Source organism: Triturus cristatus, chromosome 10, assembly GCF_964204655.1.
Source record: "Triturus cristatus chromosome 10, aTriCri1.1, whole genome shotgun sequence".
Taxonomy (NCBI): Eukaryota; Metazoa; Chordata; class Amphibia; order Caudata; family Salamandridae; genus Triturus; species Triturus cristatus.
Genome location: NC_140593.1, coordinates 1,093,845,818 through 1,093,859,572, shown reverse-complemented (window position 1 = coordinate 1,093,859,572; position 13,755 = coordinate 1,093,845,818). Strand labels below are relative to the sequence as shown.

Here is a 13,755-nt window from a genome sequence, read left to right as displayed (position 1 = left end):
CCTCAGATAGAGGGCACCAGTGCCATGGAGTGCCTTAAACGCCATGGTGAGAGCCTTAAACTCAATGCGTTTCTGAATTGGCAGCCAGTGAAGAGACTCCAGCAGTCCCGCAGCATGGGATCGATGGCCGAGGCCAAAGATTGCCCGTGCGGCCGAGTTCTGCACTACCTGCAAGCGTGAAACTTGTCAAAATTTTACAGGTGGAACCATATAGTAATTAGAGTATCATGTGGATTGTAGTGCGTTAAACACCAAAATTCGAATGTATTCTCTAGAAACTCGAAATAGGCGCTATTTATCGCACCCGATAAATAAAGAACCCTGTCATAGCGTTATTTACAAAGTGCGATAAATGGCGCCTGTACTTGTAATCAGGTCCTGAGTAGTCCGGATCAGCCATGTGCCCAGTTGCGGTCCGTACAGTTACCAGCAGTGGTGCCGCGTGGGGGGTGATTTTGAAGGATGACGCAGAGGGAAAATTAAATAAATAATTAATTTCCCCTCTGCATCATCCCTCAAAATAACCCCCAGCGCTGCCCCACTACTGTTGCCTGCACGGACCGTGGCTGCCTGTGCCCCAGTAACATACACAACCCCATCACTATTTGGAAGGTGCCACATCCCTGGAAAGGTTGTACGATGGAACCACGCATGCGGTTACTTCGCATGCCTTAACAACGTGGTCTTTACCACAACAGCGTCTTACCACGCATGTCTTTATCACGCAAGCCTTTACAACACATTTTGTTGTAAAGACAGGATTGGTAAAGATAAATGAGTGGTAAAGGTTGCATTCCAGCCCCCCTCCCTGAGTCCTAAAACCCACCCTTTAAAACCTACCCAACCCCAGCCCTTAAAACACCCCAACCCCTCGCCCTGAGCTCTAAAATGGGCCCCCAGATGTCAAAATCGCATGCCTGGCGATTCCGTGCACCACGTGGCAGGCACCACGTGCAGCCTGGCACTTGGTGCAGGGAACTGCAGGGGGGGCCATTGGGTACCCCCCAGTAGACCCCCTATCCCCTGGGGGCCCACCACGGGCCCCCAAGGCCTGTCCGCAAGCCACATTGTAATTTGGCTGGCGGTGCTGCTAGGCACCACCGCCATGTTACTGGCCGAGCACTGCCCGGCCGGCAATTGGAACGATTGCCGAGCGGCGGAAAAGCAGCAGACGGACTTTGCGTCTGCCGCGATACCCCCCGCCATCATAATATGGCAGGGGGTGTTTAATGTTATGATGGCGTAGCGGTCGGTGGCGATCATTACGCCATCATAATAAGCCCCTTCATTTTTGCAAACGATATTAAACACGTTGATATTTTTAAAATCAATATTACTTACCTTAGGTCGATATTCTTGACCACGATATTCTTGCTGTCGATATTCCTGATCCATGATATTAATGACTCGATATTTGTGCAACTCAATATTTTGTACTCGATATTCTGTTTGAAAGTCTTGGTTAAAATCTGCTGTGTCCATGTCATTGTGCCATGTTTGAGCTGGTTGTTGTTGTTTTTTGTTCTTGTCAAATATCAGCAACTTTGTCTTGGTAGAATTGAGGTCTGGATAAGGTGCAGGCATTGATTGAGGAGCAGGTTGTCTGGAGCAGAGCAGACTTTCAAGTCGAGGTGTACATCAGGGGCATATTGGTGAATTTTGATGCTGTAATCTAGGAGTGAGCCTGAAGGGGCTCGATGCGGAGGTTGAAAATGATGGGAGACTGTCATCGACCAGATTCAGTGAAGCTTTCCCATGTTTTGTTTGTGATTGCCTGAACAATGGGTGCCACCCTGCACTTAACATACACGTGAAAGATATCAGATGTCTCCTTCAGATGGTTGAAGTTAAAGATGAAGATCTTTGCAGCGCAGTAGAAGCAACTATCCACCACTAATATCCTAAGTCAGGTTAGAGAAAGAATTTAGCGTATTCTTCAAGGCTGAGGAATCCGGTAGAGAAAAACAGCTGCAGAAGAAAGGAGCAAAAATCTGGAACAAGCAGTTTCTAAATTGGGTGAGGAACACAATGAAAAGTGAAAAGTGAAAAGCAACAAATCCTTCTCATATTCAAGCTGCCCTTTGTATACTTTGTATGAGCAAAACAGGAAATTACTTCCCAGGAAAATGGTCACACACCATCTTGGACAGGGAATTTCTGGCAGCACAAATTGGAAGATGGCATCTTGTTTAGGAATGAATATAACCCTAACCACACCAAACCATCACAATTAAATACCTGTAGTCTTGTATGGCAGGTGCAAGATGAGAGATCGAATGCTGGCATCCTGCCCTTTATCTATCTAGTATCCCTCATACCACCATACTCCTTCCTCCCAACTCTCAGCTCATCATCCGCTATCACTCACTGAGCAGAACCCTTCAGGGCTATCGTGCCTTCGAGCATGCCCAGAATAGAATGCGGTCCTGGGGGAAGCCTATGTTGAAACCTTCTTGTACACGAATAGTGTGGCATCTGTGGTCTCAGGGCCTCTTGATGGTGAGTTTTGCCCGCAAATGCAATACAGACAAGTGGAACCTTGTTCAAATTTGCGAATGATGCATCCTAGAGGTGCCCATGTGAATGAACTGGTGTGGAATAGGTAGGAGGAGAACCAGTGAAGGTCGTTGCCTGTGAATCCCATTGGAGATGTCAGGGTGTGGCTGAGGATGGGATGGTTGACATGGTAGGAGCGCAGGCCTTATATATTTACTTGAGGAGGATGGATGTGAGACAATCTCCCTGGTTGGCTCGAGATACGCTACAGACCACAGCTCATGACCATGACAATGAAAATAAGTGATGTTTCTAGACTTACTAGGCCTACGGGCTAGAGCGAGGACACTGTCTGTGCCACCCTGAATTGTGAATCTTGCTACTCTATCGCCACTGTGGACAACTCCCCTTGCTGTCCAGTCACCAGTCTCAGCAAATAGTTAAATCAAGAATGGATCACATGTTCAAAGATTTCCTGGGGGTGATGTAACTGCAACATGGTACCAGTCTGAGGAGTGTGGACTCAGATGTTTGGGAGTATAATCCCATTGACATCACTGGTGCACCTTCCTCGTTAAAATGACTATAATATTTCCAGGCTGGAAACGGCATTAAAAGCGAGGGTGGAACTACGCGTACCGTAAGAACGCCAGCGTTTCCACGTTTGCCTTTACCATGCATATTCCTTTACCACGCATGTCTTTACAACAATTTCCGTTGTAATGGCGGTAAAGGCATATGCATGGTAAAGGGAGTCAGCGCTCTAGATTTGGAGCAGATGGGCGGGGGGTGGGAGGTGTTGGAGACTTCCTGTCCAGACTTCCTGCTTACTTCCTTACTGCCTGCGGCTTGGCGAGTAGTTTTTTGTGCAGGGTTGGGGATGGGTAGTTTTCAGGGCTGGGGCCAGGTTTTAGGGCTCAGGACGGGGAGTTATATTATACTAGCAAAAGGAAAGTTTCAATGACACAAATAAATACGGTGTCAAAATAGTCATCTGAATTAGATGTTCATAAAGAAATAACAGGAATAGGCAGGGTGGCCAGCAGCGTTCTAAAACGTCCGTACTCAAGGATAGTTCCTATTGCTAGTGGAATGTAATTGAATCCACAAATATTGAACCTTGAGCCCTGAAGAAGTCTAGACAGAGACGAAACGCGTTGGCTAAAAGAATCATTTGTATGATCTTTGGATTTTAAACATTTAAATATATCTTATGAATAAAGAACATTTATTTCGACCACAAGCAAATTTTGGACCTGCTTCTTCTACTACTTGCTATGGACATTCCATATTTCAATGAATTTTAATGAGATTTCTCAAATGATCAGTAATTTTTTCCCCTCCACTTTCCAACACTTTCCCTACTTTTACACTCTTTGGAGTGGGGATAGAATTTTTTACCCCTCCGCTATCCAAAACTTTCCCTACTGTTGCACTCTTTCGAATGGGAATAGTAATTTTTACCCATCCGCTAGCCAACACTTTCCCTACTGTTGCCATCACTCGAGTGGGAATAGTCATTTTTACCCCTCCGCTATCCAACACTTTCCCCACTGTTGCACTCACTGGAGTTGGAATAGTAATTTTTTCCCCTCCGCTATCCAACACTTTCCCTACTGTTGCTATCACTGGAGTGGCAATAGTAGTTTTTACCCCTCTGCTATCCAAAACTTTCCGTACGTTTGCACTCACTTGAGTTGGAATAGTAAATTTAATTATTCTGCTATCCAGCACTTTGCCTACTGTTACAACTTATTGTATTGGGAACTGTTATTTTACATTTCTTTTAATAGTTTAAGGTTTTAATGTATTATGGAATTTTTTTATTTAAAATTATTGATATATATATTTTATTTTTATATAATTTTAAAGTTTAAAAATGAGATCAAGATAATAGTTAATAAATACATTTTAAGGAAATATATGTATATGTATAAATTATAATGTTTGTGTGTTGAAATTTATTTTAATTAAGTTTATTTGTTCTATTTAGCTAAAATGTATATTAAATGTAATTTATTTTGTTAAAAATAATATTAGTATTTAATAGATTTGATGTATATTATTTTATTTTATATATATTTAAAACAATATTTTGTACATCTATATTTTTTACGTCGATATTTATGAGTCAATATTTTTGTACCTACCTGTTAAGGTATGAGAGTCGATATTTTTGTGGTCGATAGTTTTTTCTCGATATTTTTAACATCGATGTTTGTTACATCAAAATTCTATCAGTGAACCCTTTCAAACATGTCAAAGTCACTTCGATTGACCTCGGACACCAACCTCACCTTAAATGGACACATTGCCAAGAAAAAAGCACATCCTGGTACCAGCTGTGTCTATTAAAGAAATGTGAATCAATTCCTTGCACATAGTGACTTGAGAACTACTGTTTAAGCAGGTTAACACTCACTTCTGGATGTTGACAATGTCCTGCTCGATAGCCTGCCAGACTCCACTCAGTGCTCCCAAAGGCATCCTACATGCCACAGCATGTCTCACCCAGGGAATAAAGTAATATGACCACATCACCCCCATCCTGATGAAACTCTACTGGATCACCTGGCTGCCCCTCACCATCTTCAAAACCAGCTGCATCATTTACAGAGCCATCACATCCAGCATCCCCACATATCGGGTTGACAAGTTCACCCTCTCTGGTGGCTCATGGCAATTCCTCTGTCCGGAATCCAGGAGACTAGACACACAGATATGCAAAAAGAGAGCAACAGACCTTCCCTTATTTATGTATTCGGGATCTGGATTAACGTCCTTTTTCCAGCTGGGGTACCCCAAAGCCTATTCCAATTAGGGAAAGAACCGAAGGTACCTATCTTTAAAGAACACTACATCACAATGCAACAGCAATCTACTTCCTTTCCCAGAAGCCAGGGACCTCGCATGTCACTTCACTGCCTTTACGTTAGGTTCATGCTATACAAATACCACATACTTACATTCTTGCATATTTCTTCCATTACCTGTTCCATTATGGGTGATTTGAGAGAGAGGCACATCTGAGATGGGCTTCAGGGCACTAAGGGAAGAAAAGAGAACTAGAGGGCATGAGCTGGAGGGTGGAGCTGGAGGTAACTCCCAGGCCTTCCTTGTTAACAGGCCCTAACCACCATCTTCCCACACACATATCCACATGCAGGCAAGCTCTCAATGGCCTTCAATGGAGAGAAAGTGACCCACTCTCATCCCCAGTGTTTGTGCATCTATAAATGCAGTGCCGCTATAAAGTCTTCCTGCACTTTGCATGTGGAAAGTACAGGGTGAGGATATGGTGCCTGTAACCAAGCTCTAATCCTGAAAGGACTTCCACTAGCTCCCAACAAAGCTTCTGGATGAACAACAGAAATTGATAGCATCTAGTTTCAGTCAGGTGTACTGGCACCTGCTGACTCAAACGACTTAAAACTGCTCTCTTCTGTATGCCTGCAAAATGTAGACAGACCTTTTTGCTGGTACAGCTGCCCTCTCCATCTCCCATGACCATCACTGGCATGTCATTTGCTCAGTTTCGCTCCTAGAAAGGTGGATAAAGCTCTCTTTAAGCGTGTCACATTTATCAACTGCCATGCAGTACTGATGGAACTGGCCAAAGGACTGTACGCTGTAAAAGGTTAAGAAACACACATTAGTCATCCTGCTCTGAGGGCATGTATGCCATGCCAAGGTTTAATGTTTTTAGGTCAGGCCTACTAGACAGTGCATGCGCTGTCTGTTGCATGGCATATTGTGGCTTATCTAGAACATAGAGGGGTTGGTAGTCCTCCACTTGCTTGCCATTGGTTGGCTTTTCTTGTCACTATCATTTGCCTACTTCTTAATCATAGTCCAGTTTTTCAATGTTGTGTTTGTCCGTTCAAGAGAGCGTTGCCTTTTAACAATGTCTGACTGCCTGGCATCGCTGCTTCCACTTCTTGCATTTCTGACACTGCTTTTTTCTTGTGTGTGAAGCACTCCGTTAGCGTGTGTCAATCAATCAATCAATCAATACATTTATAGAGCGTGCTACTCACCCGTGAGGGTCTCAAGGCGCTGAGGGGGGGGGGGGGGGGGGGGGCGCTACTGCTCGAAAAGCCAGGTCTTGAGGTGTTTCCTCAAGGTGAGATGGTCTTGGGTCAGTCGTAGGTGTTTGGGGAGGGAGTTCCAAGTCTTCGCTGCCAGGTAGGAGAATGATCTTCCTCCGGTGGTGGTTCTGCGAATCCGTGGGACGGTGGCGAGGGCGAGGCTGGTGGAGCGGAGCTGGCGGGTGGGGGTGTAGAACGAGAGGCGGCTGTTGAGGTATTCGGAGCCCATGTCGTGGAGCGCCTTGTGTGCGTGGGTGAGCAGCCTGAACGTGATCCTTTTGTTGACGGGGAGCCAGTGGAGGTTTCTCAGGTGGGCGGATATGTGGCTGTGGCGAGGGATGTTGAGGATGAGTCGTGCGGAGGCGTTCTGTATGCGCTGGAGACGATTCTGAAGTTTGGCAGTGGTTCCTGCGTGTGTGTGTTTTTGAGGAATCTCTATCATGTACATCTCCCCAACTGCACTCTGTGTTGCTCTCTGTGAAGCGCCAGTCTTCCTACCTCTTGCACCTACCTATCTGCTCCTACTCATTGCTGCCACACATGTGCCCTCTGTGTTGCTTTCCCCCCCCCCATGTTGCTTTCGCTCCTGCCCTCCCCCATTGCTTTAGCATCCCCTCCTGCCCTCCTTCCGTTGCTTTAACTTCCCCTCTGGTGTTACTTTGTCGTTATCCCCTCCCCTCTGTTGCTTCTCTATTCATCCCCCTCTGTCACCCATGTTGCTTCACCATTCTGCCCACCCACTCCAGTGCTGCTTCGGCTCCCGCCTGCTTTGGAAAAAAAAAAAGCTTTTGAACATTTTATTTTATTTCTAGTTACCAATACAACTCGGATCTGTTGCTAAAAAGACATCATCTAGTAGGTGCATGCATGTGTGGTGCACACGTCTACAACATGATGAAGGAGTATCCTTCCGCCAAGTTCGTCATCAGGCCCTATGGCTTGTACCAGCATATAGGTAAATTAACACATAAAGGTCAACATTTAGTAGGCTGAAATGTACAGCTTATTTTACAATACGTGGTATACTGCAATCCCTGTATAAATGCACCTCTCTAATTTATTTATAATCGGCCACTAGTGACGCACTCAGTTGCCGATTATAAATAAAAGACGTCAGAACCCGACTCTAGTAAGTGATTGCAGTTGAGTTCTGACTTCACAATGCATGCTGTCAGAGCCAGCAGCTGAGATGAAAGGCAAGTCAGGCCACAGAGCAGCTGTTTAAAGCAACAAAAAATAAATGTTGTTTTCTTGCTTCTGCTCTATTTTTTCTAGCTTCCAGTGACTAGAAGAAAGAACTTTATGTTTTTAATACTTCATGTTTATACACATTCTAAGTTACTGCAGTTTTTTTAACTGACTTGTATTGAACTGTTTCTAATATCTTTTTACAACAAATATGTAACATGTTTTTGATGTGTTTAATTTTACACTAGAGATTCTATTTTAATTCTTCATGTTTGAAAACATGCTCTCTCTCTTTACGAAAGAGCTATGCCGCAAATTTTTAAGTGGTTTGTAGGAAAAAAGATGGTGTGGCCATGTATTATATGGGATAAAGTATCCCCTGCCATACATGATAAGATATTGCAAGTCACCTTTGAGATCCATAACCTTATAAAAGAACTCGACCTTTGGCCTTATTCCTCGATATGGTTATGGAACTCCTCTGTGACTTGCAAAATCCTTATAATGTATGGCAGGGGGTACTTTATCCCTTACATATTAAGATTATTTCAGACATACAGCTGAAGTACTTTCAACACATTGTTGTTGGAAGGTGGTTTATTAGTAGGTGCAGGTAGGTACCTACAACTAGTAATAGCACCACAATCACAAATTAAGTTCAGTTAAGCATCAATAAATTAATCCTTGTTCAACCTTTGATAGCTTGGCTGACAAGCTGTCAGGCTTAACTTAGGAGAAAGCCATGTAATATCATCAAAACATTAAATAAGAAAGACACAAGACACAATAAAAAGCCAACACCAATTTATATAAAGACTATTTTTACCTTTAAAATGACACCAAAACGACAACAATCCAATGTAGGGAACCAAAGATACACATTTTTAAATGTTAAATGTAAAAACTAGCTTTCTAGCGCCAAAAAGTGACATTCGCCAACCACGGCTATCCGGTCGTGCTTGACCGAGACCAAGTCAAAGTTTCAGGCTGCCAGCAATGGAGCACGGGTCGGAAATGTTGGGTGTTTGGGGCCAGTCAAAATGTTACCTTTGCACTTAGTCACTTTTATGGATCTTTTTGTCTTGATGTTGAGAGATCGGCTTCGGCAATTCAGCTTCCGGTTCGATGACGTGGCCTGCTGCGTCGCAAAGCCTCAGTGAGTACTGGAGGTCTGTGGCTTCATCGTCACAGGGCTGCGAAGCTTTGAGTGAGTCAAACCTGCAAGTCAGACTGAGTCGTAGTTCGTGTTTGCCGGCTTGACTCGCGTCATCTAGGTAGGTGAGCTTATGGAGCTTTTTCCAGAAAGCTGTCCAAAAGTTCTCTAACTCCTGGATCTTATTCCAGAAGGTCTCTTGAGGGTCTTTGAGGGTCCACAACACAAGCCAATGGTCTAGAAACTCTGAGATGCTTCTTGGTGGTTTAGGACTACAATATCGACAATGCACCTGGCCAAATTTAGAAAAGTCCAGGTGAAGCTGGTCAGCTGGGCTTGTGTTTGTTGGAGTTAATGCAGATGACTTCTTTCAGATCTTTTGCTTCTGTTACTGATCAGGGAGTCCACTGCTTGATCTTGGAAGCCAGGCAAAGTCCTCTTTTGTGAAGCTTTGAGTGTGCAGCAGATGCAGTCCTTGTGAGTGCAGCCCTCTCTTTGTGCAGACCAGGGATTCAGCAGGGAAGTTCTTCTTCTTCAGATGTTTTCAATCAGGGATCTGAAAATGTATTCAGGTTTCTGGGCTGGCAAGAGTGGGGGCACCCCTAACCAATGGGTTTAAAGTTGTCACCCTGTGTGATGACCACTTCCTTAGAAGTGTGCCATATTTTTATCCCAGAAAGCACTTCTCACTCAAAATAAAAATGGAGAAAATTTCTCCTGGGAGTTCAGGTCTGGGTGACATAACCCATAGGTGTGGCTAAATTTTCCCTACGCTTCCCTGCCAGCCTCTCTCCTAATCGAATTAGAGGGGCTCCCATCTGGCTAGGGGTGCAGGAAGTGGGGGAGGGCCTGGTTCCTGTGCTATCTATCATTCTCCCTTTGAAGACAAGTTTTGCTACCCAACCCCCTACCGGTCCTGGCATCTGCAGCAGCAGATCTCCTTCAACCAGATGGTCTCTTTGTTTCAGCTCATGCCGCTTCACACATAATCAGGAGCAGTTTGGCTCTGCCTGTCAAAGTCTGGCCAATCAGAAGAGGCTACTACAGGGCTGCTGTTGGTAACTTCAGGAAAGCAAATTCTATAACTACTCCTTGCAAAGTTATAATAAATCTAACCTTGACAAGTTGTTGGATTTATTGTAACTATTATTTTGATACTTTGAATAATTGTTCTAGCTCACTCCTGTCAAAAGTTAGGCTTTATTAATGTTTAGGAAAGTTTTCCCATGGTAGCCTATGAAGCTAGCAACGCTACAATGGGGAAAAGCAAAATTGGCAGTTTCACACTCATCAAGGCATTTCAAACATCTTTTATAATGTCCCTGCTTTTTGTAACAAAACACCCTACCCTTAGGGAACCTACTGTTATATGTAATAAAAAGGTAATTTACGAATTTGGAAGTGTTATTAATTACAAAGGCAAATTTTGTCACAGTTTTATTTTAAAAGTAGGCTGCCAAGCAAGGCTACCTTTAAAATAACAGCAGACACCAAATCAGTGCACGCACATTGCTCTAAACCTACATGCCCTACCACATAATAGGGACTTATAGGTAGGTTGTCAGAACCAATTGTAATTACACCTGATTACCATGTATGTACCTTCTAAACAGAGCACTGGCCCTGGGCCTGGTTAGCAGAGTCCAGGACACAATCAGAGTCAGTAACTACCACTATCAGTCACAAATGGGGGTGATCAGGGCAAAAAGGATGACTTTCTCACAATTGTCATTAGCAATTAAGGGTAAATATTTATTTTATTTATTTTTATAGAGTCCTTCTAACTGCCCAATGGTGCCTCAGAGAGCAGAGCACATGTGAACATGTGTCGCATCCCGCATAAATAGATTCAACTAAAATAATAGATCTGCACCAAAGGATTGTAACCAACTCCTATGTAAATACAGAAATATTTTCTTTTCTGACAGCAAAGGAAGGGAAGACAAAACAGAGATGAATCACCTTTGTCTTAGGTGTAGCTGTGCTACATTAAAATGTTAAATAAAGCAATATAAAAAGTAGCATGACACAGCACACATAATTTGTCTATGTCATATGGGAGTAACCCAGCTCAGAGAGCATCATAAAGTCAAATCAAACACCTAATCAATTAATCATACTTTTTCTTCATCTTTTCCTTACAGGTCTAAGCATCTACACGACCAAAGAGGTGACCCCATCAACACAGCACTGTATAATCTGAGTCTACTGTGGAATGAGGAAAACCATGAAGATATTACTTTCAGAAATTCTACCAAAGACACTTCATGAACCAAAAGAGGACACATCAGGGGGATCACCATGGAAAGGAAACATCAACTTGTGAATTGGCGTCTCAAATTTTGAGATCGCAGAGACAAGTATTTACAGCCGGCAGCTCAAAAAGGTGCTTCTGCAAAGCTTTATTGGCATCATTTCAGATTTTTCATTACTAGACGCGTGGACGGTTTGATGCTGAGCTACATTTATTTCAAAATGTGATAACTAGTTAGAGAAGAAAATATTTGAACAGAACTTGTAGCCACGCTGGAAAATCCCAAGTTGGCACTCCAAATCAACTGAAGCATATAAAGGCTCCCTTTTCTGCTGTGATTTCACAAAATGGAAGTTTACACTAGAGGAGAAACATCTGTTCTCTATAACCTCTCCTCCTTTGAGCTCAATGGATCCCAAGTGTTCAATGAAAGCACACCGTTCGGCTTGGAAAACAGCAGAGCTGATGTCAACAAGCACTACGTCATCAGTCTCATCCTCTCCTGCCTCTACACTATTTTGCTGTTCCCAGTTGGTATTTTTGGGAATATGTTGATTTTGGTTGTGAACATTCGCTTTCGTGAAAAAATGACAATACCGGATCTGTACTTCATTAACCTGGCGGTAGCTGACCTCATCCTAGTCGCTGACTCAATAATCGAGGTGTTCAACCTCAATAAGAAATACTATGACATCACAATTCTATGCACTTTCATGTCCTTGTTCCTTCAGATCAACATGTACAGTAGCGTTTTCTTTCTGACGTGGATGAGTTTCGACCGATACATCGCTCTTGCGAAAGTCATGAAGTCCAATGTGTTTCGAACTATGCAGCACGCACGGTTGAACTGTGGCCTTATTTGGATGGCATCAATCTCAGCCGCACTGGTACCGTTTACTGCTGTGCAAGTGCAACACACAGGGGATGTTAATTTTTGTTTTGCAGATGTCAAAGAAATCCAGTGGCTTGAAATCACCCTTGGCTTCATCATTCCATTCGTCATCATCGGGCTGTGTTACTCACTCATTGTTCGGGTGCTGGTTCGGGCACACAAGCACCAGAGCCTGCGTCCTCGGCGACAGAAGGCTCTCCGGATGATTTTTGTGGTAGTTCTTGTATTTTTCATATGCTGGCTCCCTGAAAATGTTTTTATTAGTGTTGGGCTCCTTCAACAGAGTGATCCGGCAACCTATGCAAGCAACCAATCTTTCAGGCACCACCACCCCTTGATGGGGCATATTGTGAACTTAGCTGCCTTCTCCAACAGCTGCCTGAACCCAATCATTTACAGTTTCTTAGGAGAAACCTTTAGAGACAAACTTCGACTGTACATTAAACAAAAAAGAAGAGTAGTAGCTTTCAATTACTTCTGCCCTATTGGGGAGAAATCAGCTATCTCTGAAAACGTTGAACTATCTGAAATAAAGTATGGTAACTAACTAAAAAGTTTTATCATTCCGAAAACATTTGAACAGTTAACTTGGGATCCACATATGCATTGAATATCCTGTAACTTGGTCGAAGACGTAAAGTGCACAAACATGTTTATTTTTGCTGTGAACTTCAAGAACTTCAAAGAGGATGTTGCTAAGTAATGTTGTGAGATAACTTCACTCTAAAATTAGGTTTGTGTTTGTGAAGGATATCATACCACTTCATTGCTTATGTTTGGTGCAAGATTGATTCTTCTTAATGTGACTGGACAGAATGAATAATTTTCAGGTAAAAACATTTTTATTGTTGCACAGGCTAGTCTAAGCAGTCAAATTCGAAAGAATAAATATATTTTGAATATTCTTCTTGTATTGGTCGTACAGATACAGCTGTGAAAAATCTTCAGATTCCTCAGTGTTTGAAAAAATAAATGTGAACAGTACTCATGGTGTCTTGGAAAAATGTGTAGAAGATAGAATATTCCTCCAAAATTGGCTGATCAAAAAGAAAATAGAACTAGTTATGTGGCTTGCATTGAGAGGATCCCTCCAAAGGTTTTGCTTCAGATTATTTTAATACAGTTTTGTCACAAGAGAAGAGGCGCACGATAAATTAGCAATGTTATATTGGTTTTGTTATCGTAAGCGATAAGCATAGAGTGCAACACAACCTCAGTGTATGAATCACCGCACGCCTCATACATATCCCTGCTCTGCATATTTCAAAGCACCTAATACCAAGCACGCTACCACACATCTCCCTCACTTAAAATAAAAGATAATCCCACAGACAACACATACTAAAACAATAAAACCTATACATGCATGTCCACACACCAACAGCACACACTACCAAAATATGCCCACCGACAAACATACAGACTGACAACAGCCAGAAACAAAAATAACTAATATCTGTATTGCACTAAAAAATATTGATATTTCCTAGGAACTCAGCAAGCTACAGCATTCCCTGTTGCAACAACAACCTCTCCTCCAGAACTCATCTGCATTACTTACACCAATTGACATACTCACAATACCTTTCACACTTACTCTATAGCTCCATCCACATGCTACCTTCCACTGGAACCTCTACATCCAAAAACACATTACTCCCACCCTCCTCCTGGGGGTCCACAA

General features: G+C 43.0%; 1 protein-coding gene across 1 annotated transcript in view; it reads left to right on the top strand.

Annotated features, from left to right (window-relative positions):
* Positions 1-12,618, top strand: part of GPER1 (G protein-coupled estrogen receptor 1) — an 85,204-nt gene extending 72,586 nt beyond the window's left edge. The window contains exon 2 of the mRNA XM_085630221.1: positions 11,070-12,618. Coding sequence (XP_085486347.1) covers positions 11,527-12,618 — 1,092 coding nt within the window. The 5' untranslated portion in view covers positions 11,070-11,526. The remainder of the gene's footprint in view (positions 1-11,069) is intronic.
* The last annotated feature ends 1,137 nt before the right edge of the window (positions 12,619-13,755 follow it).